The sequence below is a fragment of the Morone saxatilis genome, unplaced genomic scaffold (assembly GCF_004916995.1).
Source record: "Morone saxatilis isolate NCDOM2014 unplaced genomic scaffold, NCSU_SB_2.0 Contig8, whole genome shotgun sequence".
NCBI lineage: Eukaryota > Metazoa > Chordata > Actinopteri > Moronidae > Morone > Morone saxatilis.
Window position 1 is genome coordinate 7,907,452 of NW_023340257.1, and position 27,878 is coordinate 7,935,329.

The following is a 27,878-nucleotide window of genomic DNA, read 5'->3' on the forward strand; positions in this document are numbered from 1 at the left end:
ATAGTTTAGCTTGCTATAACCACTGCTAACATTTGTATTACACTGTATACTGTCAGTGGTTGGTATGTATTTTTGCTGACCGCACTGCGCTTTGCCTCTCCAAGCACTATGGTCTGTGCCCTGCCTTGCTGCAAGCACGGAGCAAATCTCTTATGTGGAGGCAGGTTTAGTCCCGGAGCAGCTGACGGTGTTGCCAAGCAACATTCTAGCCCTTGAGGCTAACGTTAGCTAGCATAGACAACCCATGTTGACTGCGTCTTCCAGACCAGCTTTTGTTTTTTCTCACTGTAAAGCATCACTACAGCAAGTTGTTGCACCATGTCTGTCTCCATTTTGCATCTGCTTCCCCATGAGGTCCAGTGAGATCATGTGAGGGGTGCACTGCTCCCTTTGGCATGATCATTTTTAATAATATCCTGTAGTGTGGGATGCGCCATTATTTTTCACATCCTGTAGTGTCTGCATGTTTGCGATTAGAAAGAAGAACATTTTCAACAGTTTTGTGATTCGTGATTGTGTGTCATTCAACCCAATTCTACAATTGGTTATGATTTTTCAGCTCCTGTAGTCTGAGCCCGGAGTACAAAAAGAGCAGGTGTTCCTAATATTTCCTAATACAATGTACATTGATTTTTTAATGTGATTTTTGTTAAGGCACAATTACAGCAGCTGTTATTAAATGTCACCAGTGAAATAAACAGGTTATATTATCTTAAATTAAGGCTTAGGGCTCTTTCTCAGCATATCTTAATCCTTTCTATTGCAGGTGATTGGACCTGCAGAGGAAGAAAGTGGCCGGGTCTCTTGATAAGTGCAACCAGCACTCATGTCTTAATCATCAGAAAAAAAGGAAATGGGGAGCCTTTGAAAGGGGATTTAATCCTCTTGACTGAATCTGACATTTTTAAAATATGGACTTAAATGGCATAAATGTATCATATTAAAGCACAGATCAGTAAGAGGGGGCAGGTGTCAGGTCTATGAATGGAAATCAGAGGTGACGACATGAAGGACGCCTCACAGGGTCAGTGTGGACAGATGTGACGTACGCCTTCACGGCCCACTGAGGACAACCCAACAACAAAGAGACAGCACAATATGAAAAGCATACAGCCAGCGGATTCAACCAAACAAGCAGGTTGAAGAACATCCTTCACCTCAAAAAGAAAAAACGAAGGAAATAAAACACATATTGTCTGGATCTGCACATGCTTCTCCTTGGATTTAAGGACACGGCCTACATCATCAGCCTGGATGAAAACATGCCTCCAAGGACAGATATGTCTCATGTGGATTTTCCTTTGAGCAAACACAAACATAGCAAGGGAAGGAATGTTATTTTGATAACTATGAAATGTTTGCTTTAATTTAATTTAATTGGTCTGGGTGTTTTCAGACACTTGACTTGCTAGTTCAATTCTACTGACCCTACATTTACTCTTGGGTTATCATTGTTCATTTTATAGTGTCATTACATATCATGCATTTAAGCCATCCCCGGTCACTTGCAGAGACACTGCTGTTTGAAATGTTGAAATGCTTGGGAGCGGAAACATACATGTACACGTGAAAATCCTAACACTCTTCTTAGCACTTAAAAAAAATACACAAATGATGTTCCTTTGTGGCAACATGTGTAAATAATAATTCAACATGAGAACAATCAGAAGATAAGTGACAAATTAGAACAAAATAATTGTAATTATTGTATTCATAGGTTAAAAAAAAAAAGTCTTCTCTTTTCCCCACTCTTTGAATTCTTCACAATGACACACGACAAGGCACAGGTTCACTCTAGGTTCAACACATGGAAAGAGTAATAGCACATCACCAGCTTCATTTGGTAACAGAACCTCAAAACACAGAGACAAGAACTTCAGCTACACGGTCGACTCACAAAATGCTGATCAAATGTAAGTCATTGGTCTTTTTTGACGTCGCTCGTATGTACACAAGCCCTCCAGTTAACAAAGGTAAGCTCATGTGCAAGTATGAAAAAAGAGCAGAATGAAACAGCATCAAAGTCCAAGAATTTGGTTTTACTAGACTTGTCTCTCTCCAAAAAACATACATTTAGAAGCTCAGGCTGCTGACGTTTAATACTCACATTCAAACAGCTGCTACAAGTAACAAAAACTAAATTTAAATAATGTTTGCATGGCCCCAAATATTTTGTTTTTTCTATAAAAAACTTTAGCTTCCACTTGTGAAAAAAGATGATACATGCTACTCCGAATTGACAGCAGGCTACAGAAAAGCACAACAAAAATAAACCTTATTTTTGCTAATGATTTGGTAGCAACGTTGTGTCATCTTCCGTACAGTGGACTGAAGTGGGTATCTCATGGTTTCTCTTTGTATTAGTTACCCATCTGTTGTACATTAAGTGGATTACAGGAGGGAGTCACCGCACCTCTAACGATAGACATCAGTAGCTATGACGCTGTATGGCTGAACACTGTAACAAAGTTATTCTACACCTCGTATAATAGAATCTCTCCACGACTTGATAAATCATCCGTCTAGTGCAATACACAGTGGTGGTTCTTATCTAACATTGCCCAGCAGAAGTAGCTGGAGATAATTCAAACACTGAGCCTCTGTACTGTTGCCAGAATATCTTTGTGCAATCCTCCCCCCCCCCCCCAACACACAACCCAAAATACACTGCTGCAGTATGAAAACTTGAAGGTGTTACAGTCAGTCATCAGCCAGAGAAAGCGTATTATTACGTATTTCACTTGGAATATGATAAGATACACATTCAGACAATGGCTGTATTGTGTCTCTTATCAAACTGGCTGTTTTTTTTATTGACTGCATGATATTACACTGCACAGGGATCGGCCATGGAGATCACAGACTTTTTGGATTTATTCTATTCTCCAACTTGCCTCCAATTATTTATTAGTGATCAAATTTAATATATTTATTTATGTATTTATTTCAGGTGTGGATGTGCAATTGAATCACAGCAGTGTTTGCCCTTAAATCTGTATTTTCCAGCTGCTCTCTAAAAAAGCATGCGCACATACAGTAGACCGTACACAATGGATTATCATATAGCTCTATAAGAGTTCAGTGCTACGAACAGGCATACACACACAGCATCTTCTTTGTAGCACTGTTGTTTAGTCTGCTTGAGTGGTCATTATCAGCTTTTAATCTAAATGAATGAATCCACCTGAACTCTTTTTAGCAAAGAATTTTAGTCCAAAATGGAAAAATGCCAGCGTGTAAAAGACTTAAGTCAAAGTGTATCTTTAAAAAAAAAAAAAGAAGCATAACAATTTAATTTTGTGCTAAGAAGTTTTCCTGAAAAGTTGTATATCATCTGTGGTGTGTCCTGAAGCAGCAGATCAAATCGAAAGGGCTCCACCTTGAAACTGATGTTGTTATATCTTTATCCAAACTGAAATTCTTCTGATTCCGCCAACAGATGACGTATTAAGCAATATCTAATCACAAAGAATTAGTCTACTAGAACCACCTTACCTATACATCAGTTTTAGCAGTACAGGTTATTCAGTATTTAATGTCAGTTAATGAACATTACCCTCTGAGGGCTTCTCTAAGGCACAATACACTTTACACACAAGTCCTACCTTTTCCTCATCTCCACTGTCATCTTCCAGCCTCATGTGATTCACATTTTATGCATGTGACTCTTAAGGTTGTTTATTTGCCACAGAAATTCTGTCTCAGAGAAAGATGTTAGTTGAATCAAGAGAAATAAATAACTGAGAAGAACCTCACCTGTGCTGGAGTACTGTGTCTGTACACTGTGTGTGTTGTACTACCTGTGTTTCTATACTGAGATCCTGGCCGGTGGGCATGCGTGAAGAAGCGGTAGCATATTTCAACCTCTAAATAAAATGTGAGGAATATGTCACAATTCTACAACAACTTCCTTGATATTCTCTTGAATTTGTCAGTGTTTCAAGAAAAGACATTATTAAATGTATGGGTCAAATCATTATTCATAACAACCCGGATTTTCAAATTAGTTAGTTTACTGGTTACATCAGGTTGTACCATAAACACTTAGGGAATATCTTCCTACAATTAAGTAATGTGTAAATTAGTTGTAAGCTAAGAGTTTAAGAAATAAATAATATATTAAATATATGTGCTAATATTTGTAAATGTAGGTATAACTAATTGTTTTATTGCATACATGGAAATATGTGTGTTTCAGAGTCAGGCTATTCATATGGTTCAAAATGGGTGGGAAACATTTGATGACGCTAACCTAACCAACATCATTTAGGAAAATTTTGTAACAGCTAATTTCTATGCAAGAACTACGTTACGTTTTGAAAACCATTTAAATTTTGTTATCCGTAAGTTTCAACTTAGCACTTTGGTAGGTAACTAGGTTAAGTTTGAACTTATATGAACAGCTGGTGCAACTGGCTGCAGGATTTCAGTACCACGGGAAACCTGACTACCTATCAATTGTTAGATTTAATTTACACTGGTTAAAATACACTGCTTAGTCTTCAAATGTGACAAGAGAGCTTCATGGGGCATCCTTAAAGACTATAATAGTGATGGTTTCCAGGCAGGGCTCACACACAACAGATGAGTTTTGAAAAAATGTATATCTAAACACAGCTTGCGATCTTGCCAGAAGTTAGATTTGAAAAGCAGAAGCAAACAGTGTTATATCAAACAGGCTCTTATTGTCCAGGATAAGTAAAGTAGTTCATAAGCTTCCTTGACTACTGACACAGAAGTCAAATCAGCTTTTATTCACAGTTCTTTTAAACAACCTGTATTCTATAATAAGTCTGTGAAAGGAAGACATTTTAACACTTTATTATAATCAAGAACATTTTGTGTCACAGTTCCTTCTCCAGTTATGTAGTATATGAGTGCAGATTAGTGTCAACGGAATAAAAAGGACTCAACGATGTCAGAAATACAGTCACTAAATGAAAAACTAGTCTGGAGTGCTGCCGTGTTGGCGTCTTCCGATAGGACTCAAAATGTCATGTTCACTGATGTGTGACTTTTGAGTGATGCTGGTCATGGCAGGGTGTCGGTGCCTGAGTGGACGAACCTCACGGCAAACGCCTCAGTTGCATCTTGCCCAGCTACGCTCCCATCATCCTCCTCTCCTCATCCACACTCCCCTCTCACCTCCTGTCCTCACTGGACATCAACAGGCATGCCATAGTCGGGGCTGCTGGCAAACTGAATCTTACCATCTGTTTCCTGCTCTTCAAACACTATGACCTGTGATATAGCAAAAAATACCAGCTTAGCCGAGGTCATGAAAGCACACTGAGAGTGGGTGGTCAGTATATGCACACTCACAGGAGAGAGAAGTTGGGAAAGGCAAGAAGGAGAAACACTTAGCAAACATGTAGCTAAGGCTTTTTCCAGAGAATGTTCGACAACATCAAAGCTACAGGGTGATGATCAGTACAATGTAACTGTTGACCTGTGATGGAGTGGAGGTGAAGAATTGTTGTTGTAATATATTCATGCAAAATCTCACTCAGAAAACGTGGATGGACGCAAAAGTCCGTCCACATGGCCTGTTTCTTGCTATATGCGGACTATGCAGTTGCATAGGGACCCTGAAGCCACCGGGGGGCCTCCAAGATGCCATTTTAGCTATAGACATATATTTAGAAATTAAAATGACTGTAGCTCTTGGTAGCCAAGCACCCTTATGTGTTGAAAGCGCCTATATGCTCAAAATTTACGAACTGGATGTCACACCATCAACGTAACATCCAGTAATAAGGTTCTTGTGTTGGTACGGTCAGATAGTTCGAGAGGTAGCAGCTTTTTCAAATGAATTCCCCATATTTAAAAAATTGGTAACACTGTTTGCTCCCACTCTTTAACTGAATTCTACTGGAATCAGTAACTTTAAACAGCTGAATTTGATCCATAACTGAATAAAATGAAGCTCTAAATGTTGCTTCGGCTCTCACATTCAACGAATGATTCACTATTTTAATTCTTTAATCCTGCAATTTAAGGGAACATTTTGGCCTCCATTGTAAGGAGTTAATAGTGAGTTTATAATAAGATGTCAATGTTTAGTCTATGGTACAATTTTGTAACTTTTCAGTTAGATGTTTAATATGTCACGCATTCCAAACTCCAATGAACATTTTGAAACACTGTATTCATCACTGAATAACATATTGATTAAATTTGAAGCTTTTTGTAAGTGAGACATTATTTCACAGATTTACCCTCTTCTTCTTAAGGTACCCCAGATTGATGCTTTTAAAAGTTAAACGCATGCCTCCGGACGACCTTAGAGGCTTTGGAATCCCCATATTTTCACAAAAGAGGGGCATAGGCCCCTAAAATTTGCATCTAGATCTAGATCTGCATCAAAATACACAGTGATAGACATTCAAATTGAGTTTTTGAGAATACCTTAAACCCTGGAATGTTAGGGCGTGGATGATTGTGAATGGATTGTACATGGATGAATTGTGCAAAGTTTCAAGTGAATCAGACCACTGAGGTAAGGCCATTTTCATTAGTCATGTTACTAGTGCCACCTGTAGGCAAATTGCCATCCAAATTTGGACAATCCAGAGCTCTACATGCAGAGCTGAAATTGTTATTCTAATCAATTAGTTGATCGTCAGAAAATGTGTTTTCATAATTGTGATGGGTATTTTTTGTTATTGGATTTCTGACATTTCATATCCACAACTAGTAACTGAGTAATGGCGAATCTGAAGATTTATCAATAATGAAAAGTGGGTTGCTAAATTTGGTTTCTCTTTTAAGGACGCCTGGAGGAAGTTGGCAACCATTTTTCATGGCCAAAGTTGGTACATGTCATGTACCAACTTTGGCCAAGGATCTCCTGAATGGTAAGCACATGTAGATAATACAGAGGGAGTTGATACCTGGTTGTCCCCCCTGTGAAGCCAGGGGCCTGGGACATAGAGGGTTTGCTGAGGGCCGATGGACCAGTAGCGCCCCAGATTCTTGCCGTTGATAAACACTACTCCTTTGCCCCAGCCCTGTGAACACAACCAGTGACTGTTCACCATGACAACAGGCAGGTTCAGCCAATTAAATGCTGATGGGTAAAAAAGAAACATTTTGATGACTACCAACAAGACATGGTAAGCATTTCTGTCTAATATGATTAGCATCTTTTGCTTAATACATCCCAGGTTGTTTTTAACGATAGTTGTTAGGTGTTAGGTTCTCTACCTCTAGCTACATCACTTTGAGTCTAAGCAATGGAAAAATGTGGGGAAAACATTAGAAATATACAGTACAGTAGGAGGTAAATTATCAGTCAAAACACACAATTGCTCAATCAGTAAATAAAAATAAATATAAAACTGCATAAATATTGAATAAATAAATCAATCTTGCTCTAATAAAGTTGTCTGGCCAAGATCAGGTAAAAATAACTTACCACAACAATGTACAGAGCTTGGAAGTGTGTTTTCTATGAAAGTATAGGCAGCTTGATTTCTGTTAAATCTAGAGGAAGAAAAGTCCCTTGCATTCCTAACTGTTAGGCAAAATAATCCAAACACCAGTAAATAAACTGCAATGCTATCCAATGATACAGCTGTGCAAAAAATACTATTCTTCTGGCAGATTTAGCATTCCGTCTATTATTAAGATTCTGTCAAAGAGGTAATGAATAAACTCTAACCAAGTCTCTAATTTGTAGTGCTGCTGTGCTACTGTCTGTCCTACTCACAGGGAGTTTGATGAAGGTGTCTTTAGGAAAACTGTTCACATAGAGTCTGCCCTGGAAAAAACCTGGGAAGGAGGGCCGCTGGCGCATAGACATCCAGTGGCCTGAACTCTCAAGTCTGTAAAAAAAAAAGAATTCGTTGTACTTTTCATTTTGCTCAAATCCTTACAGATTACGCTTTCACAATACTGCATATTTCATGGCATGAAAGCACAGATATCGGTTCTGTCATGTATTTTTTAAGACACATTCTGCTGCAATTTCTATCATAAAATCCATCAGTCTTGACTTTTAGCTGGTCAGGCAGCAGTGTACAGTGTATCATGTCATTCATATTTTCATGCCTACAGTAAATGTCAAGTAAAAGTTTGGATATGGATGCCAGGGGAATTATTCAGAATCACTATCTTTGTTTTAGCTATACAGTAGGTTATATTTTGCCTCTAAGTAAATTCAAAAGGTTGCCATGATGTAAGACCAAAATTTCTTACTCCGTTATGCATTTTTAGTGTTCACTCATACAGTGCTTCAGGCCTTGACATTTCCAGGGTGGTGCTGAGGTAAAGAAATTGCAATTTTTTCAATAAATGAGACTGCATAATGTCTTGGAATATATATATAGATAGTCCACAAAGTACAAATATAGACCTCTGAACAAATAATCCCAGTGGCCCTGATGTTTATTATCTGTGCAACAAATATGAGTTGAGAACACAGGAAGTTGTTTGATTTCAATCTGGTGATAATGACACTGATTTTGAATTTAATTAGCAACACACAGGAAGGCATTATAATCTTCTAATATGGAAACATCATGAGGGAAATGTATTTGCACCTTTGGGTGCACTGGGTCCTGCAAAATGACTTCATAATGCTTGGCTGTAGTAGAGAAATTACCAAACATAATGACTATTATGGGATTGGTGCCACATTAAAAAGGTCCCCCACCACGTTTAACAGTTTACAAAACACAGCCCTTGGCATACAACAAATCTAAACCTGTCTCGATGTAATCACAAAAATCACTCAAGTTTGCTTTCTTCCAATGCATAGCAGTCTATATTCTCTGCATGTATGTGTACTGGCCCTGAATTCAAGGTTTGTACATACTGTTTTTTATTTCTGTCATTGCATTTTCATTATTTTATGTGTGTGTGTGTGTGTGTGTGTGTGTGCTTGTATTTATATGCACATGTTCATTTAATGATCTTGTGAATTCTATAATAAATATAAATATATTATAGTATTTAATATCCTGTTAAAGCATCTTAAAGCAACATACAATTACAGTTCTTCTTTGTTGATGCAGTAAGTTTGGCATAATGCTGTTATGATTTTCAGGACTGCCACATTGAAGACATTTGAGTCTAATACCACTAATATGTATGATATGGCTGTTTGAGCTCTTGGACATGGCATACTCATTGTTTTGAAATCTTAGACTTAAGCTGCCAGACACACTGCTAATTGAAACTCAACTAACAGTAAATTGTGTTTGTACCTCCCAGTTTCACGTGGTGTATTCTGCTAGCACTATATATTGCGAACACCTTGTGCTGTCACCCTGCACAATTGATCCCGTTAAGCCTTTTGAACATTGATAACAGTGCAGATCTTAACAGACAGCAGCTGGTGCTGCTTATAATTTAACATGAGAGGCTGAATTAGAATGCTGTGTTTTGATTTCTGAATTTTGCCATCATGTTTCCATTGTAATTGTGTTAAGCATGAGATAATCAGCGGGATTGAATCAGGAGCAGGCAAGTGTAATGACAGAGAAACACAAACATGAAACTGAATTATAATTGAAAGACACAAACCTGTTTACAAAGCCTGGCTTCATACTCAGACTATGAATAATGAAGTCTCGGAGGACGCGCTTGTTTAACTCGATATCTCCAACAAGACCTGAAAGGTGAGTCAAAGCTGCTTTAAGTTTGCTTATGGATCTTAAGACACTGTTAATTAGTTCTTTTTAAGGTCTCTAGTGAGAAATCATTCGGCAAGACTTGTGCTGACTGAACACCTACAAAGCTATCAGTTTAAGGAACAATTTGTACCTTTGCGCTGCTCATCCAGGGTTTTCCCATAATTCACTCTTCCACAGTTCTCCACCAGTAAACTTAGAGTTCTTTTCCCCTTCAGTGGAAAAATGCATAAAACATGAGAAGTATTACTGACACACATCAGCGGCAAGAATGAACAAAAAAGAAAACCAAACAAAGGAGGCCAAAATTCCTTTCAATTGATCTGGTTTTAGTAATTGATCAAGACTGATCTGAGTCTATTGTCGTTGTCTATTCAAATTTGTTAAGATAAACAGTTCTCAATACTGGGACCTTGCAGCCAACAACATCTATCAGCATCCCCCGAAGCTTTCACATGCTGCATGTTGTTAAATATTAACAACTTTATCCTTCTGAAAGAAGCTAGGAGCAGACTAAATCTAAACTACACACAGAAGGACACACACACACACACGGTACCTTCCCATCAGGGAGAGCAAGTTCTTGCGTCTTATAATCCAGAACACCAATAAAATGTTTGTCCACAAAAACCTGGGAAGAAAAAGATTCAGTCTTTCAATGCTCCTATAACTGTTTGACATTAATAGCAGAGAAACTGGTTGCAGCCAGAGCTTGTTAATTGTACTCCACAAGTACACCAATCAGAGGTGTGATTTCTAACAAGAAGATAACAGCTTTCTAAATGTTCTCACAAAGAAAAGTGGAAGTGTGTGTTTGCGGATGCATTATGTCATCCTGTCTTTACCAGCGCTCTGTCTCTGATGTTGTTCTTTGAGTTGAGGGTTCCTTCACTCGTGATGGTGGTCTCATACAATGTGTAGCCATAAGACTGACCATTTTTGTTGTTTACGGGGAGATTCTCCATGTTCACCGGCCTCACTGACTTCATAGGCTAAAAGAATGCAAATGTAGATTGTACATGTAGAAGAGTTTAAGACAGACACAACGTTTGTTGTTCATACAATGTACCTCTAAAAAAAAGGTGTTTAAATGTGTTGCGAAAATCTCTATTTTTAGAGACTTTTTTTTTTAAATGGTTACATAATGTTTGCTTTATTTAAAGTGAAAACACTCCATCTCAAAACCAATACCAATGCAGATGAGATCTTGTGATTCCTGCTGCACAATCTCCCACTCGCAAGATGGCTTCACCCAAAGTGATGATTTATCATCAAACCTAATGAAGTTTTCCTGTCTGGCATTCAGAGCAATTCTTTTATTCAACAACAATATTTTGCATACCCTTGGGAGGTGCATTATGCACTCTTCACAAGACAATAAACACTCCCTGCTATGACATGATTAACCACCTACCTCCAAACACACAGATACAATATCAAAACCCGCGAATCCCACTCAGCCTCTCTGAAGCCACTGAAGAGAAAACGCTCTTTTTAAACGAGGGCACGTAGCTGGTCAGATGCAAAGTAATTGTCGTCTCAGAGGGAAGCAAATTATTACGACGGGCAGTGAATAATTAATGTTGTAAGCAACTGCCAGACGTGCTACATCTGGTTGGAATATAAATGCCCCTGAAGAGCACGTTGTAAATGGCTAAACTAGACTGGTGGGCATGAAAGTGAACAGACGTAATGACACCCTCCAAACAGGTTTTTTACCCAATCTTCTTTTTTTTTTCTGTTTGGCAAGGGAGATTTTCTGTTCATACTTTATTTCCACAACAGCCTGCTTTACAGTCACAAAGCTCTGCACAGTTGATTACTGCTGGCCCTTGAGCAGGCCACTAATGCAGTTAGGAGAAAATGTCTTGCTCAGGGGCACCTCATCAGCAGTTGTTCATTAAGGCAGAAGTGCTACTTCCCTTCTCAGACTTTCTCAATAGGTCCAGGAAAATCAAGTTGGTTGATTAACGATGGTTACAAGCTCACTTCTCTCACTTTTCTCATCAGGAAATAAAATGGTTCTGAAGGAGGTTTTTTATTTGTGTATTATAAGAACATATGCTGCTGTTTATCTTATGATTTGGTGGCATTCAGATAGATCAAATGACTATGACTGTTATGGCTTTCTACACATATAACATTAGAGCATTCTGTTCAAAACTTTCTCAACTCAAGACAACTACAGATACGGGCTAAAAACATCAGAGATAACTCTGAAGAAACAACTAATGTCAACAGGTACAAGAGCACCGGTGACTCCAGCGGTTATTGCCACTTAATGCTGGGGGTTGTTTCTCACAGTTGCTAATATTGATAGATTGTATAATAACTAAATTGAGTAGACAGATGTGATAAGGAGCTTGTGCCACTGTAACTGTGTGTACTGTCAATGCACCTGTCTTCAAGCTAGGGCCGACTCTTTGAGGAGTAAATTAAGGAGGAATACATTTACACAGACCGCAACAGCTGCCTATCCACATAATTAACAGCACATTTTCTTTGAGTTTATTTAATTGGATTTTGTATTACTTATGTTATATTTTATGCATCAGTGTTGTCTGTCAACAACCTTGCAACTCTGCTTTGAGCAATGCTACACAGATGATGTTTATTATTTTGCCGCGAATACTGGCACCCTCTGTGCGTCAGTAGCTTACCTTGTCAGAGAAATGCAGACTGTCCCACAGAGACAGGTGCTGCTGGATGACAACAGGCTGGTACGCTCTCCTCTCCTGAAGAGAGGGCAGTTCAGGGAGAGGCTGGGCTGAAAAACAAGGAGGGAAAATGAGGGTAGGCTGCAGTTTGTATGTCTATATATATCAAATCGTTTTCACTTTCTTTATCCTTTATTTACCCAAGGGACGCAAACAAACTGAAGTCCAAACCCTATAAGGGAATTTTGCAATCATTACAACATGACATATTCACTGTTGTACATTTATGTACAATAACCCCACACACAACAAATATACATGAATCTATATATTTTTAAGGTAGTGAATTCGGTCAGAGAAGGGAGTTCCAGATGGATATGGAAATCTCCTAAAAATCTACATATCACATCTGAGAGAAAGAGGAGAATAGAGGGAAGAGGCTGCTTTGTACATTCAAATTATAAACCATGTTCAGGCTACAGCTGGTACAAAAAACAGACTAAATTTGACCATAAAAACAATTCACTATAAAACACAAATAGGCTATTTATTTATATACTTCTTCTGGGCACTGTCCTATTCTGTATTTCTCTTGTAGGAGTCTTCATATTCTAAAGCCTATGAATCACTCAAATAATAAAAGTAACCTGTTCATTGGAAACTGATTGTAAGGCTCCTTGGGTGAGCCATTTGTCCTCCACAGCAGCATCCAGTTTGTGCTCCATGTTACAAAACAGTCCCTTTACAACAATTAACAGTGGTTGCCCATGCCCTCGAACTGCTTTTAAAGGTGTTAAAGCATGAAGAGACACTAGCGGTCCCTCTGGGAAAGGCTTGACAGCATTTCCTTATCACCAAGTGGTAACAGCTGGATCACTTAAGAAAACCTTTGAGGATAATGGCCAACACCTTCCCCCTAAATGCCTCTCTACAACACTTACAAGCCAGTGCCTTTGGTAGTGTATATAATGTGTCACATCTAAGAGGGGAAGAGAGAGCATTCAAAGGACATTTCTATGAACCTGTGTCACAAATTTGGCATTTTCCTACAACAAAGCCCAAATGCAGCAAAATTATCCATATAATCATGTGCAGAAGAGACCATGGCCATGTGTTGATTGGTATGGGAGAAACATGCTGTTAGGGTTCAAATTTGCTCACATTTGAGTTAAGCATTTGACAGATGATGAATACTTAAAATGCTTTAAGATAATCTGTTTTAAAATTGTATACTGTATTTTTGCAATTTTTGACAGATTTGTAATAACAAGAAAAGCCCCAAGCATACATGTCACAGGTCTACTTTAAGAGCCACGCTGCTGTCAAAGATCAGTGTTAAGACCTTCGACAGATCAGCCTGAATCCATGGCAAGTTATGCAAAAACAACACCACAGGGAAAAGAGTAACTGACACAATGCACATGATTTGACAACCAAACAATAATAAAATATCAAGCTGATCTAATTAAATTGAATTAGGTCATGTGTTTGTGGTTGTTGTTGTTGAGTAGAACACAAAGCCTTCTCAGACTCTCATATCCAGGCCACTGCTTATTGTTCAGCAGACTACAAAACATAAGTATGAATCACGCAAAGGCAGCCTTTCAAACTATCTTCAATCACTTCAACTCTGGGCAAATTATTACGTCGTCGTGCTGGATTCAATCCAAGACTGCCAAAAGCTACATTACCAGTCCTGGCCACAACACACTTGAGACTTCTGCCCCCAACCACAAACCCTTGTATTACAAATAGAGAACATCGCATAAGCAATAAACACAATAAAAGGCCTAGTATGTAATTTTCACAATGGGTGGTAATTGAGGGTCTTCGACTTGGGTAGAAATTTCACACACATGCACATGCACAAACACACACAAACCCATATCTAATCCGTGCTTGTAATCATATGCAAAGTTATCCTACTTTAGCCAACAGAGAGCAGGTTCTACAAGGAGAATTAACTTAAGTGGGGAGATGAAAGGGAAAGGAGAGAAAGAGAGACAGAAGATGTGGGGCCCGTCTCACAACACACAACACTCACTGTGGTAGAGGCTGAATAAATTCCTCAGAAGATGGTACTTGGTGGTGTAATCCCCAGCCTCGGATAATGGAGCATCGTAATCTGAAAGATAATGCGCTATCAGAACAGCAGGCTCGGGAGCCAGAGAGAGGCAGGGATGCCTCTTACCGTGGCAGATGCTTTCACTGTGCTCCCCTATCAAACATCTTGAGACAGCAGCGGGCCGAGACACATTTTGGGTTATCTTGACAGAAAATGGAGCCGTTTGAGTCAAAAAGGTAAAGAGCATTCAGAGGAGTAAACGCAGGTATGAAGCCTGCTGAAGGTCAGAGGTGGTCTGCCCTACTGCGCTTTCAGAATTCTCCTCTTTCTCAACGGCGAGGTCATTACAATGTTGCTGTACCCTAGAGAAGGTTATAAAACCCATTGTAGCATCTTTAATTTATATTTCCCATGCATTTTATTAGGTAATGAATTCATTAGTGTGCACTGAATATTCAAATTTTAAAGCAGCCGAAGGTCAGGGGCTCAGGAGTAGGGATAGCGTCATCTACAGACATTTCAAATATCCTAAACATGTTTTACCTATCCTATTCACATGTGTTTAAATCACATAGGCTCAGAGTGTACTTACTGACTGTATTTCAGAAAGGGTTTCTTTAGTAATTAATAATTGTTAGTAATTGTGAATATGTGTCTGGCTATTAAAATGCAGTTTTGTGTTGAACCCTTTGTTGCATGAATCCAGGTTCAACCCTGACTAATCAACCCCGTATATACAATTTCTCCTCCAACAGTAACTCACAGGAATTTGTTGCTTATTCCAATGTTACAAAATGCTGGACAAAAGCAGATTCATTGCACATACCGTAGCTTGTTACCATAGGTTTAGGTGCAGGCATTCCAACGCCGAATGCTCCACTCATGAAGCCAAAATTTGTCCCTCCGTGGAACATGTACAGGTTGATGGACATGTCCAGTTTAAGGATCTCTGTGACCACAGGTATGATGTCTGTCAAAGACGAGAGAAACAAACAAATCTGATTCAATAAATAAAGTCTATAATTTAGCTTAATTATTGTGATATAACCAGGAAGTTATCAGAGCATGACAAATACACGAGCAACAGAGAAAAAATACTTTCATATGCATTTTACTTCAGCTTCAACAAGCCAGAGCCCCTGTTTCAATAATCCTATCACCCTCAATTCCACTTCAATTGAAACATGGACAGACCTCCGCCACACATCCTATTACAGGTTACGATAATTCATTACAGGGCAATGCTCACACCCATGAAAAATTGCCTACCTGCCTGCACTAATTAGCTACCTATATTTTGCAGCGAAGACAGCAGAGCAAGTCATTAAGTATTCAAACTGGACTTTAATAGTCAAATTGGACTGACTTTAATGATTTGAATCAAGGGCATGAGCCTCAGTGAATAACAATTGAGCAGGGTGAGTGACAGAGCCGGACATGGTTGGTTTCATGGTGGTGGTACTAGCTGTGACCAACTGCTCGCTGTGCTGCAGTCTGCAGAGCACTGAACTGTCAAGGACATGAATCCCTTCTGAATATTCCAGAGTTCATTTCATAGCTGCGTGGTGAGGGTCCCTTTTTTTTCCCCACTCTTCCCTTTCTCACTGAGGACAAAGTACATAAGAAGGCCTTTTTTCATTTTCAGAACATTTTTTTGTTAAGATGTGGATGGTGGCTGGGAATGACAGAGTAAAAAGGAAGCTTGAGGCTCTGCACTGTTTGAAATAAGATGTTTCTGAGAGCACTCACGATGGTGATAGCAGGGTGTGTGATTTCCATTCATCTTTGCAATTGTGAAACAGGTGCTATCATTTATGTCACGACTGTTACATTACACTAAAAATATCACCCTCCTGGCTGAAGCATGTGGAGCATGTTATATGGCTGGTATGTGGGATATACTTCGGGCCCAATACCAACAGCCAGGACAACCTAAATAGTTTATGGCATATGTGTACGACATGCAGCTGAAACAACTAGTGCATTAACTGAAATAAACACAGGATTGGCAATTCTGAAAACCCATTCATTATTTATTAGTCATCAAGCAAAATTCCAAACATTTCTTGGTTGCAGCTTCTCAAATGCAAATGGCACATTTCTGTTTTGTTAGCACATGCACAAGGACGCACAAGCATGTGGGCAGTGGTGGAAAGTGCGTACTGTATTTAAGTACAATTTTGAGGTACTTGTGCTTTACTAGTATCTACATTTTATGCTACTTATTACTTCTACTCCACTACATATCTGATAGATTATAGTTACTTTACTATTGAAGATATTTTATACAAATACATTTGTTCCCTGTAAAATCTCCTTACCAATCTTTGTTGGCAAAATATGTGATAAGAATATTCCAACCAGTTTTCAGTGAAGATCCAATTTGTTTCAACTGTTTTCTAAAATCAAGTTGTTTAATGTTTTAATTGTTTAATTTTATTTATATTATAGTGCAACAACACACCTTATACTTGAAGATGTTCTTTAGATGGGTTAATTTGAATTAAAATTGGTAAAATACTTTCTGCACTGTTGTTTTTTGTGTGTGTTTAAAGGATTTTAGGGCCCAAAAGACCCTTTTCACAGCAGACATTTTGACTGGCAACATTGTATTTGTAACATTAATTAATGTAACATTCTATGTATGTGAGCTAGTTGTAATGCTCTGGCATTACTGGGACACTTTGTAAATTGTTAATGTTGTTATTTACATTTGTACATTTCCTGCTTTAACAAGTCAAAATGTCTGCTATGAAAAGGGTCTATTGGGAGCCAGAATTTTCTCTGAGATTGGTGTTTTTGCTCTGTTAGAGACTGAACTGCCCAACAGTAAATAAAGAAATTAAGCTCCACAAGCAGGTACAACAATACAACGTTACTTACCCATCGATGCATCAATAATATAAACCCAATAACATAATGTATACACTATGAAATGGACCATTCCTAATCCCTCTTCTGCTACTGATCGACTGTAATAAGGAGCGAAACAAATTTAGCAATGAACCAACAAATGCCATGAAGAGGAGGGCTGCTGGCAAGTAATCATCATGTAAACAATGTAGATTTCAATTTCTTCCAAAAATCTACTCTGCAAATGTCATGTGAGTAAAAATGTGTGACAAAAAAGCCCTCAAGGACACACACAAACTATGAATGGGAACATAACTTCAGAGGATAGTTTTAAGTCCTACGTCACACATATTGTGTCATGTCTTACTGTATTTTCAGGTGCAGGCAGTTAGAAATTATAGCAAATATGTAACCTGTGACTTATAAGGCATTCTAGTAGGTAATTAATAGTACACAGTGATACTGTATGTTCCCATCAACTGAAATGTCATTTAATACAGCCAAGGGCAGGACAGTCCTAGTGTGTATCTGTAGCTACGGCACATGTAGGTAAAGAGAAGGTGGGAGAGCATGAGACAAAGTGAACTCCACCCACAGTACAGTCAGTCAGAATCAGTGGAGCACGTCTTTGAACAATTCTGTACAAGGATGTGTTTGAGAATCTGGCCTCTTAACATCAAATGTATGGCCCAGAGAAAAAGTTAAGAGGTCAACACACTGACTCTGGTTTGTGCTGCTTGGTTCACAATGCACCATGCATGAAACGTATCACTGACAACAAACAAACAAACTGACAAAGCCACACAACAAGGACGAAATGACCATATGTCATGCTGCACTGAGTGGGCTCTGTGCCTTTTGTGAAGGAACCATGGCATTAGAGAGACTGTCTTACATTCAGTCTGGAGAATTTATCTTACACACCCCCATAGCACAGAGTTTGTCCTTACTTTGTCTTTCCTCCGGCAAAGAAACTGTTTCATTCTCAGCTAAAAAGGTTTGTCTTAAGCCTCCCTTACTCTAAGGCACTGAGACTGTCTTACCCCCAAGACTGTCGGTTTTACCTTAAGAGATTCTGTATTGGCTCGCAGCACAAAACCTGTCTTACCCCAGTCTCGAGATAGCCATCATTATCGACCTTCTGTACAGAAAGAAACTGTTTCACCCTCAACAAAGAATCCATCAGCAGAAATCCTGTCTTACTCTCATGTGAACACCTCTCTTTCTCTGAGCGCTAAAGAGAACCTGTCGACCCATCTTAAGTCTGTCTTACCCTCAGCTGCGTACACATGATGAAGTTCTCCCCAAAGATCAAACCAGCCAGACCAGTACTCCATCACCATCTTAGGCTTCTGAGGCTAGTAGAATAAGAAAAAGGTTTTAATGTGTTACAAGAGTTTTGGAAAGCAACACACAGTTACAGAAGATACAGTTTCTGCACTTCAATAAATTGTCTAAAAGATTAAAGACATTGTTTTAGGTCTCCAGGACAGTCTATGTATTGGAAAGCGCAAGGATTGCTAATGCTGTGTCTGTTTGATGTTTGATTACATCAGAAAACTGCTCCAAAACATGAATTAAATAATAATCAACAGGGAAGGCAGTGGCACACTCACTTGTATTTCATCTAGATACTTGATGTCATTCGGGTTCAGTTTCTGGAAATTGATGGTTTCTAACGCTTCAGATGAAAAAAAAGGTACAACAATATTGTCAACACATAATAACAAAGATGGAGAACATCAGTTCAAACTAATACCAAACATGCTTTGTTGGCTACTATGATTATTGTTTAGAGCTGCACTGCCTCACATACTTATTTTGCTGTCCTTAAAGAACTAGTAGTCCCACATGGCGCCTGGTGGATCCATATAAAGCAAAACTGTCTTCAGATCACAAAGTTAACAGGCATTAAAATGGTCTAATGTAAGCCTCTGCACTAGGATTCAGTCAATGAGGCATCCAACCACAACTGTTCACCTCGCTGAATATATAACATGCTAATCGGGGTTAGGAAATATGCACAATTTATAGAAATGATTTAAGAGTTGCATTAAAACATTTTGTGAATTCCCAGAGGGCGGTTTATTATAACAATACCCTTAAAGATCCTGTCCTGTAAATATGATGATGATGAGAATGACGATTCATGGTTTGCAGTGATAATAAAAGCAGAAATACTCACACTCGCTGGGAAGAACAATCTTATTACGGCTAATGTATGTGCATTAAAATAGCAAGGGTGCAAACAATAGAAAACAAATAAGACTTTTATTTCCCAGCCTCACAGTGTTTATGCCAGTGTACATGGAAAAGGAACAACTTGCTGGCACAACACAGAATCCTTTGTGTGTAGAATCTGGTTCTGAACTGCAGCTGCCTGACACTTGACTCAGACCTCTTGTCACACACATCAACAACGATACTGCACATGTGTGTGTATTTGTTTTGGTGTGTGTGTGTGCTCTGTATTGTTTGTCTTTCAGCCTATCTGACAATACCTCCTTTCACTCCTCCAAGCTTTAGTCCTTCCTTGTTGTCGGAGGTCAGCAGCAGCTCCGTGACGCCCCTTGACAATAACGCCTGGAAAGAAGGGGGATTATAGGGGCAACTAAACAAAAAAGTCGAAGGTCTTTCGGAAATATTACTGTTGGTATTTTTTTGAAAAGCAAAGTAAGTGGGTAAAGGAAAGCAGATATAACAAGGCAATAAATATTACATTTTGTTTCTTACCTCTTTGATGAAAGGCATGTACTCTTTATCTTTGGCATAGGAGCCATATTCATTCTCCACTTGAACTGCGATAATTGGGCCACCCTTGGAGTACTGCGCATTAATTAGCCAATGAAGAGAGGACACATATTAGGGCTTGGCACCAGTTCTTGATTATCCCTACCCTCAGTACAGCTGAATTTTAAAAACACTGTGAAATGGAAATCAGAGCTTGTTTAATGATGCGTGCAGCTGATAAAAAGAAAATATGTCAGTTTACAATTTAGGTGTGTATGGTGGGTCACGTTGCCAATAATGGGTACCACATGGTCAACAGCAGCTGGTTATTGCAGTTTCTTCTTCGAGGTGGTAACAAAAATATTGTATTCAGGCATAAAATATGATGCAAGGATTCTTTTTAAAGATGATTTTAAAGTTTGTATGCATGTAACCATGAAAACTCAAAACATGTAATTGAGAAAGCTTGTCTATTTTGAGTATATATGTATTTAAGTCATATTTGTATTAAATATTTTCTTTCATGTAATTATTCTAGAATATCTTACAGTGTGTCACAAGTGTGTATCAGTCAAATTACTTTTTATTTCAAAAAGCAATTCCTTTGCTCAAATGGAAAGTACCTGATGTGGAACAACTTTCTTAATGAGCTGATTAAAGAAGGAGTTGACCGCGTTGGTGAATCCTGGGTAGGTTGTTCTCAGTTTCATGTTTGGATCCCGTAGTAGCCAACTGCAAAGAAATCACCACAAAACCTTTGAAATGTCCAAAAAAAAGTAACATATATGAGTTCTTCAAAGTGCTGTGCTGAACGTTTTTAGCCATCGAAGATAATCGCACCAACCTAAGCATGACTATCATAAAATGTGGTGCAGAGGAAGTCATGCTTCACAGCGTGCCCCTAGAAACACTCTGTTTTGATGATTATCAAATAAATATTACCTCAACCTCACATTGCCTGAAGGCAAAACTACTCCAAAAATACCTACTTCCAGTCTTTTTCCCTCCAATATTCATCATATTATCTGTCCAAATCTGATTACAGAACTAAATGAATTCATCCTTTCAGTGAGATATGCCTGTCAGGTTTAATTATTGTTCTCTATAATACCTCACCAAAAGTCTGCTAAATCATCACTGCCTTTCAGTGACATTAGTGGTTAACGTCTGTGATGTATGATGCCCTCCAACCATGCCTTCCACTGTATTTGAAGTCTTGTTGCCTATGTTGTATTACACATGTGCAACACTAATCACACCAAGATGAATTCTGAGCAACACATCTGCTTAAACTGGCCAAATAGATGACAAAGACAGCACACTTGAAATAATTCACATAACTAAACTATGAGTTATTTCCAAGAGTTGAAAGGATTGTGCCTGCGGGAAAGACACCGCTAACAAACAGATTACCTCACTGAACAATTCATTTCCAAGCCAATTTAAGGGATTAATTTAGCCCCCCGCTGGCTATTTTTAAATAATGCATTACAATGTTACTAAGGCTGTAAGGCAGATACAAAATGTCAGCAAAGGTAACACTTAATTGTGGCTCTGGGATCTTTACCTGGGGAGTCCTCCTAAATCCCACTCGGCACAGATGTACGGCCCGGGACGCAGAATCACCCAGAGTCCCAGGCTGGCAGCAAGGCGGAGGTAGGCGCTGAGAGAAGGATGCAAAAAGGTGCTGTCAGTAGGGTCTATTTATTGTCAATACAGTTCAAATGTTAACTGCAGCACATATAAAGTGGGGACAGATAATCATTATTATTTATTATTATTTCAAAATAAAGCAGAAGTTCGATAGCAAATGATATGTCATTCATTCTGAAATATTCCAATGAATGTATTTTTTTCATATTCAGATCTTTTTTTTTCTAGCACTAGACTTGACAGCAAACAACCCAATAGATGGTTCTGTGACATCGCAATCAATAAATTATTAATCATTGATGCTGACTGAGTGCACCACTAATTAATTCATTTCTTAAGGGTAAACGTACACCTTCTCAGCAGTATCAAATTATTCAAAACTGTGGAAAGCCAAAAGCCCTTCTGCAATGCAACAGTGCCATCTGCAGGAGTTGATCTGCATCTGTAGTCTCATGATGTCTCCCCTTCATCTTTCCTTACTCTAAATCCAGCTGATCCTCAAAGTTGAACACCCCTTGCTCAGGCTCGTGCAGGTTCCACGGCACATACCTGAAAAAAGACGTAAGACGGATCATTTTTTGTGTGCTTTCAGTAGTTTAATGGTCATTTCAGTCATTCCACTGCACCTGTTTCTTGTAAAAAATACATTACTGTCCTGCTGTTCTTCATAAAACTATGACTAATGAATTCCGTCTACTCTACTTTATGTCACTCAGATTGTATTTGATCTGTGTTTATTCTAGTGCCTTAAAAGAGATCACATTCAGCCAGCAGTGAGTTGCAGAGGGAACCTACGTTGTTAGAGTATTGAGGCCACAGGCTTTCATCTTCAGCAGCCGGTCCTCCCAGTAGGCTCTGGGGACGCGGAAGTAGTGGATGGAGCCCCCCAGGATGCGGAAGGGTTTTCTCTCCAGAGTGAACTGAGACAAGTTGGCCCTCAGACCCTCCAGTCGGCTCATTCTTCTCACTTCAGGGCGATTCCTAGGGGGGCAAAATGCAGTTTACAACTGAAAAAAGAACTAGCACAAATGGATCAAAGGCCACGAAGACATTTGAGACATGTTTCTACGAAGGGAAGCTTCATGGAATTCATGGTGGCACATCTTGTGGTAGGTGTGCACATGAGGGTGTAATGAATGTAACCAGAACAGCTCATAAACAGGACAAACTGGGGTTTAATACAGTGACAGGTAACACGTTACGTGTAGTCATGTTCAATGTCCACAGGCCAACAAGTGAGCCAGGTGAAAGTTCACAGGAACAGAGCTGAGTCCTGAATATAGGTAACAATGTAACCAAACAAACACGAACATAAGGCAACAACAATGTCTGTTTACTAATAAAGTTTCAGCGGGCGGGCTGTTCGTCTTCATGACTCGTATTAAGAGTTGACAGAAATGTCTCCCTTCAGGTTTATGCCAGCTGCAGAAGTGCTTGCCTTACCTTGTAAACCGATATGCAAGTACAGCTCCGACAGCCACACACAGCAGGAGAAAATATCTTTGTTTTAGGGAGAGACGAAGACCAAACATTGATAATGTTTCCATTGGCAACTTCAACACGACTTTAACAGCTCTAACGTGTATGCGAATTGCGTGTTGTACGAGTAAGTTACAGTCACATGGTATGGTAACCCAGTTTGACAGTAGACATAGCCTGTCAGAAATCACATAATAACGCCAATTTAGTTGAGCTACCCCATATTCACTTAATCCTGTGATATTCGTAACGTTACTTCCGGGATTAATAACAAAAAAAACGAAGTTTGGTCTACGAAAAACTATTTCTAACTAAGTTATATCCAGTTGTGGAAGCTAATTAACCGGTGTTTGTGACAGAGAAAGCTACTGTTTGTTGCCCAAAAGTGCACAGTAACACCCGCCTGTAGCTACTGCCTGTATAATAGGGATCGTTGCTCAATTACTCTGCTGGAAAAAAACGCCGAAAATGAAAACTGTCAAAAAGTTTTGTTCTTTTACTTTTTAAAATTAAAAAAATATTAGCTAATTACTTCCAGCAAGGGTAATATCACTACCAAACAAGTTATCCTTAAATCCTTCTTCTGACTGATCATAAGAATATGTAAGTTTGTTTTTTCTGTGCATTGCATTTCCCAAGTTGAAAGGGAATATTGTTTTTACATCCATACTTTTAATACCATTGTTCTCCACAGAACAGTCACCACAGTCTCCTTCGGGTGGCAGCCGTCACAGTTCCCAGGATGTTGTCTCAGATTTAATTTAGTCCTGTATGTCTATTCTCACCCTTTTGATTAATCATTCTTCTTCTTTACACATAGAAACCTTCCTCTCATCCATTTTTCATTTCCTTTCCTGCCCTACAATCTAATTCTGTTTTTAACAATATTTTATTTTTGCCAGTTTATTGGAGTTGCAGTGCACAGTGTTTTATTGATTTGTGATTACATGACAATACCTGAATTAGCTTACATCCACAGAAACTGACTCGTGAAGGATTCATCGGCTCCTAACAATTTGCAGAATATCCTGTCAACCTCTTGAGAAAGCCTGTCTCAGACAGATTTGACTGAAAAAATAATTTTTGATTAAGGGCAAAACAAGGTTAACCATGTCAAAAGCATAATGTTGATAGCACTGAAACAACCCTCAAAAGCATAAGAATCCACTCAGCTTTATGATGTACTTGCAAACAGCATTTTTGTGTTAGCAGTCATATTCTTGAATATTTCACTCTGAACAAGTAGAATTTGCAGAACTACGTAATACATTCGAATAAATATACCAGAACATTTTACTTTGCAAATACATAACCTGCCGTATAAGAAAACATCTTTTTGGTCTGTAATTTGTAGCAGTGCTCTTTACCCTTTGATTTTGACTTTACAAAATCTTCTCTGTGAGATCATTTATCAACCATATTCATGCTACTGCACACTAACTTATGACCACAATTGTACAAGGTCTCTACACAGCATCAGTACATTATGGAAACTAACATTACTGTGTACATTGTAATGCCTCCCTTTTCTCACAGTGCTACAGAGAGAGAGAGAGAGAGAGAGAGAGAGACAGAGCACTATTCTAGTTTTGTTCTGAAACAACAATAGTTTCCCTTATCCACAGTGTTTCTGGCCTCCCAGCACCATCCCCTCTTCAAACGCACCCTACCAAGCTCAGCATCAAGGTACAGCTTTGACCATGTTTTTTGTTTAATTGGAATTTTCTGTAATTTTGCATCCAGGACTTTTTCTTGGTAAGTTTATACTTTCGGTGTGCTCATATATCATTTATTTTATGAAGTTCATGTTAAAATGTATCACGGATGCATCATTTGAAGTAGCCATGCATGTTTGTAAAGTTTTTATTACAGTAGCACCTGTTAAAATGTTTCAAATATTTTTGTATGCCTTTGAATTTTAGTATCCCAGACATACAACCTGCTTCAGAAGATGGACTGTTTTCCATTATATTTTATCTAACTGTTTTCCCCCACCAGACATCACCTTGAAGTGAAAAGAATGAGCCGTGTGGAGGGTCTGAGGGCCAATCTGCCTCAGTTTACTCTGGAGGGAGAGCCCTTCCTTGTCCTGGGGGGCTCCATCCACTACTTCCGTGTCCCCAGAGCCTACTGGGAGGACCGGCTGCTGAAGATGAAGGCCTGTGGCCTCAATACTCTCACAACGTAGGCTCCCTCTGCAACTTGACTATGAATCACATTACAGGATTTTCAGTATTCTTTCACCGGAGAAGGTCAAAGACAGATTAGATTAAATCAAATGTGTTTGTAAAAAACGCAACAATGGAACATTTCACCTTAAAATGTAATAGAAACAAACCAAATACCAGAATTGTACAAGTCAGTGGACCACAGTACTGCCTATAAGCTACAAAGAATGGCTTTCTTGCTTGCTTTTTCAGATATGTGCCATGGAATCTGCACGAGGCTGAGAGAGGAATATTCAACTTTCAGGATCAGCTGGACCTCAAGTACAGCTTCCATATTATTTGTTCTTCCTCTTTGGTACATATTCCCAAAAGACATGCAGAATGGTTCTTTCATTAATGAAGCAGAAGGTGTCTCTGCCTTTCTCAGGGCCTATGTCAGTTTAGCAGCAGAGCTGGGTCTGTGGGTGATCCTGCGTCCTGGACCTTACATCTGCGCTGAATGGGACTTGGGCGGGTTGCCTAGGTAACACCATCTGTCCATTGCTGTAAAATATTGCCATATAAGCCACCAATATTGTCCCTGCGTTTCTTTCAGCTGGTTGCTACAAGATAAAAACATGCAGTTGAGGACGACTTATCCTGGATTTGTAGATGCTGTCAACCTCTACTTTGACAAGCTTATCACAGTTATCAAACCACTGATGGTAAATCAAACTCTCAAACTTGTGATAATATTTCATGTCAAACCTTTCCTGAAATAATAATTGGAGGCTTCAGTGTGAAAAAAACATTAATTTCCCCCTTTTTTGGTCTTTCAGTTCGAAGAGGGAGGCCCAATCATTGCAGTTCAAGTTGAGAACGAGTATGGATCATATGCCAAAGATGAGAAATACATGCCATTTATAAAAAATGTGAGTTTATTGATGTTTTTTTTACTGAAATCTTTACTATACAAATTAGAAAATGTATGCAAAACAAAAATATATATTCTTTTCTTGCAGTGTCTCCAGTCCAGAGGGATCAAGGAGCTCCTGCTGACCTCAGACAATTGGGAGGGCTTGAGATATGCAGGGATGGAGGGAGGTAAGGAGGATTATTTTACTGTTTTTTAATTTACCCCTTAAAGTGCATTATCTTTGAGGATTTATTTAAAAAAATACAGTGTGATATGGATTGAAACACTTAATATATCTGTGGTGAATCAAATTCGTGTGGCTTTACATGATCTACTTATCAACTCTATTTTTCTGTGCACAATATACTTTATGTGTAATTCTTGCTCATTTTAGTTCTAAAAACAATAAACCTCCAAAGACTGTCGTTCGGAGCTATCCAGTGCTTAGCTGACATGCAGGTAGGTGTTTGTTGTGTGACTTTAGCACTTACTAATGATTATTTATAACAGTAAAAAAAAAAATCTCTTTATTTATTTCAGCTTTTGCGTAAACTTTATTGTGTAAGAGCATGAACTAAAAGCCCATACAGATTTTGTTTCTCATTAAAGCTTGTTATGGCTCTTAAATTACAGTAGACAGTAAGATATGTATGTAATATAGTCATATGTTTTGTGTAGCCCCAGAAACCTCTAATGGTGATGGAGTATTGGTCTGGGTGGTTTGATGTCTGGGGAGACCATCACCACGTGTTCCATGCTGAGGGTATGGGAAACACTTATCATTTATCTGAGATCAATTTAAGCATCCTTTGCATTCCCTTCAATCCATTAAGCACTCAGATGCTCCACAATGGCCAGTGTGTGTTTGCTTGTGATTGTATATAGGCTTATGAAGGTAATTCAGAATGTCAGTCCTGAGCTGCTGTGTTCAGGTAACGTTCAAGGACATTTCAACTGACAGAGAAGAGCATTACTCCCATACTTAACAACTCATTCATTTATTGGCTCATTTTGAGTATTATGAGATCATATATTATCATGTGGTTTGCAGATATGCTGGCTGTTGTGTCAGAGATCCTGGAGAGAGGTGTCTCCATTAATCTGTACATGTTCCATGGGGGAACCAGCTTTGGCTTCATGAATGGAGCGATGGACTTTGGCACCTACAAACCTCAGGTCACCAGTTATGGTTGGTTCAGAGACCAAAGAACAAAGGATGTTTCAGATATCGGATGGATATGATTCCCATTAAAAATGCATTGCTTCATACAATTGTTTGCAAATGTTTTCATTGCAGATTACGACGCTCCGCTATCGGAGGCTGGAGACTGCACCCAAAAATATCAACTCTTGAGGAATGTATTCAGCCAGTACCACTGTAATGTATTTTTAAGCATCCACGTGCACTGGTTGCATTACAAATTTTATGAGAAAAACTATGTACACCTAACAACTGATTTGTCTTTGTTACCTAGAGTAATTGAGTCTGTCATAATTAGTATTAATTAAATGTTTTTACCAACTTGTGTTCCAGCTGAGCCTCTTCCTGAAGTGCCCTCTCCTCAGGAGAGGAGAGCATACGACCCTGTAGTCATCCAGCGGCACCTGTCACTGTGGGACAGCCTGCACCTCACCGACAAGGTAGGCTGCAGATGGCAAGCCCCTGTCTGGTGTGACAGTTGACTATATAATCTACAGAATGCAAAATGTTGTATCCAGACTCCAACTAGACCATATCGTCGG

At 38.9% G+C, this 27,878-nt stretch overlaps 3 protein-coding genes across 10 annotated transcripts in view; 2 read left to right on the plus strand and 1 right to left on the minus strand.

The window, feature by feature from the left end:
* Positions 1 to 3,635, plus strand: part of b3gat1a (beta-1,3-glucuronyltransferase 1 (glucuronosyltransferase P) a) — a 72,582-nt gene extending 68,947 nt beyond the window's left edge. For all 4 annotated transcript variants that reach the window (XM_035680686.1, XM_035680688.1, XM_035680687.1 and 1 more), the window contains one exon: positions 767 to 3,635. The gene's annotated coding sequence lies outside the window, so the exon portion shown is untranslated. The remainder of the gene's footprint in view (positions 1 to 766) is intronic.
* Positions 3,636 to 4,733: 1,098 nt separating this feature from the next.
* On the minus strand, positions 4,734 to 23,472 carry LOC118342203 (beta-galactosidase-1-like protein 2). The gene is made up of 19 exons (XM_035680684.1): positions 23,037 to 23,472; positions 22,389 to 22,574; positions 22,074 to 22,142; positions 21,508 to 21,603; positions 20,564 to 20,672; positions 19,944 to 20,036; positions 19,712 to 19,793; positions 18,827 to 18,891; positions 18,484 to 18,568; positions 15,184 to 15,327; positions 14,337 to 14,417; positions 12,296 to 12,402; positions 10,481 to 10,627; positions 10,195 to 10,266; positions 9,769 to 9,847; positions 9,529 to 9,616; positions 7,712 to 7,826; positions 6,894 to 7,010; positions 4,734 to 5,241 (listed from the first exon to the last, which is right to left on the minus strand). Exons 1-19 carry the CDS (start codon positions 23,138 to 23,140, stop codon positions 5,155 to 5,157), a joined length of 1,926 nt encoding a protein of 641 aa, XP_035536577.1. The 5' UTR covers positions 23,141 to 23,472; the 3' UTR covers positions 4,734 to 5,154.
* Positions 22,537 to 27,878, plus strand: part of LOC118342201 (beta-galactosidase-1-like protein 2) — an 8,314-nt gene continuing 2,972 nt past the window's right edge. Inside the window, exons 1-13 of one of the 5 annotated variants that reach the window (XM_035680679.1) lie at positions 22,537 to 22,702; positions 24,698 to 24,758; positions 25,071 to 25,256; positions 25,493 to 25,561; positions 25,668 to 25,763; positions 25,836 to 25,944; positions 26,059 to 26,151; positions 26,242 to 26,323; positions 26,530 to 26,594; positions 26,814 to 26,898; positions 27,187 to 27,324; positions 27,433 to 27,513; positions 27,670 to 27,776. In XM_035680679.1, the coding sequence (XP_035536572.1) occupies positions 22,588 to 22,702; positions 24,698 to 24,758; positions 25,071 to 25,256; positions 25,493 to 25,561; positions 25,668 to 25,763; positions 25,836 to 25,944; positions 26,059 to 26,151; positions 26,242 to 26,323; positions 26,530 to 26,594; positions 26,814 to 26,898; positions 27,187 to 27,324; positions 27,433 to 27,513; positions 27,670 to 27,776 (1,287 nt within the window). In that variant the 5' untranslated portion in view covers positions 22,537 to 22,587. Of the gene's footprint in view, positions 22,703 to 24,697; positions 24,759 to 25,070; positions 25,257 to 25,277; positions 25,396 to 25,492; positions 25,562 to 25,645; positions 25,764 to 25,835; positions 25,945 to 26,058; positions 26,152 to 26,241; positions 26,324 to 26,529; positions 26,595 to 26,813; positions 26,899 to 27,186; positions 27,325 to 27,432; positions 27,514 to 27,669; positions 27,777 to 27,878 lie in introns of those variants that run through there. The other 4 variants (XM_035680682.1, XM_035680683.1, XM_035680680.1 and 1 more) reach the window with 4 other exon arrangements.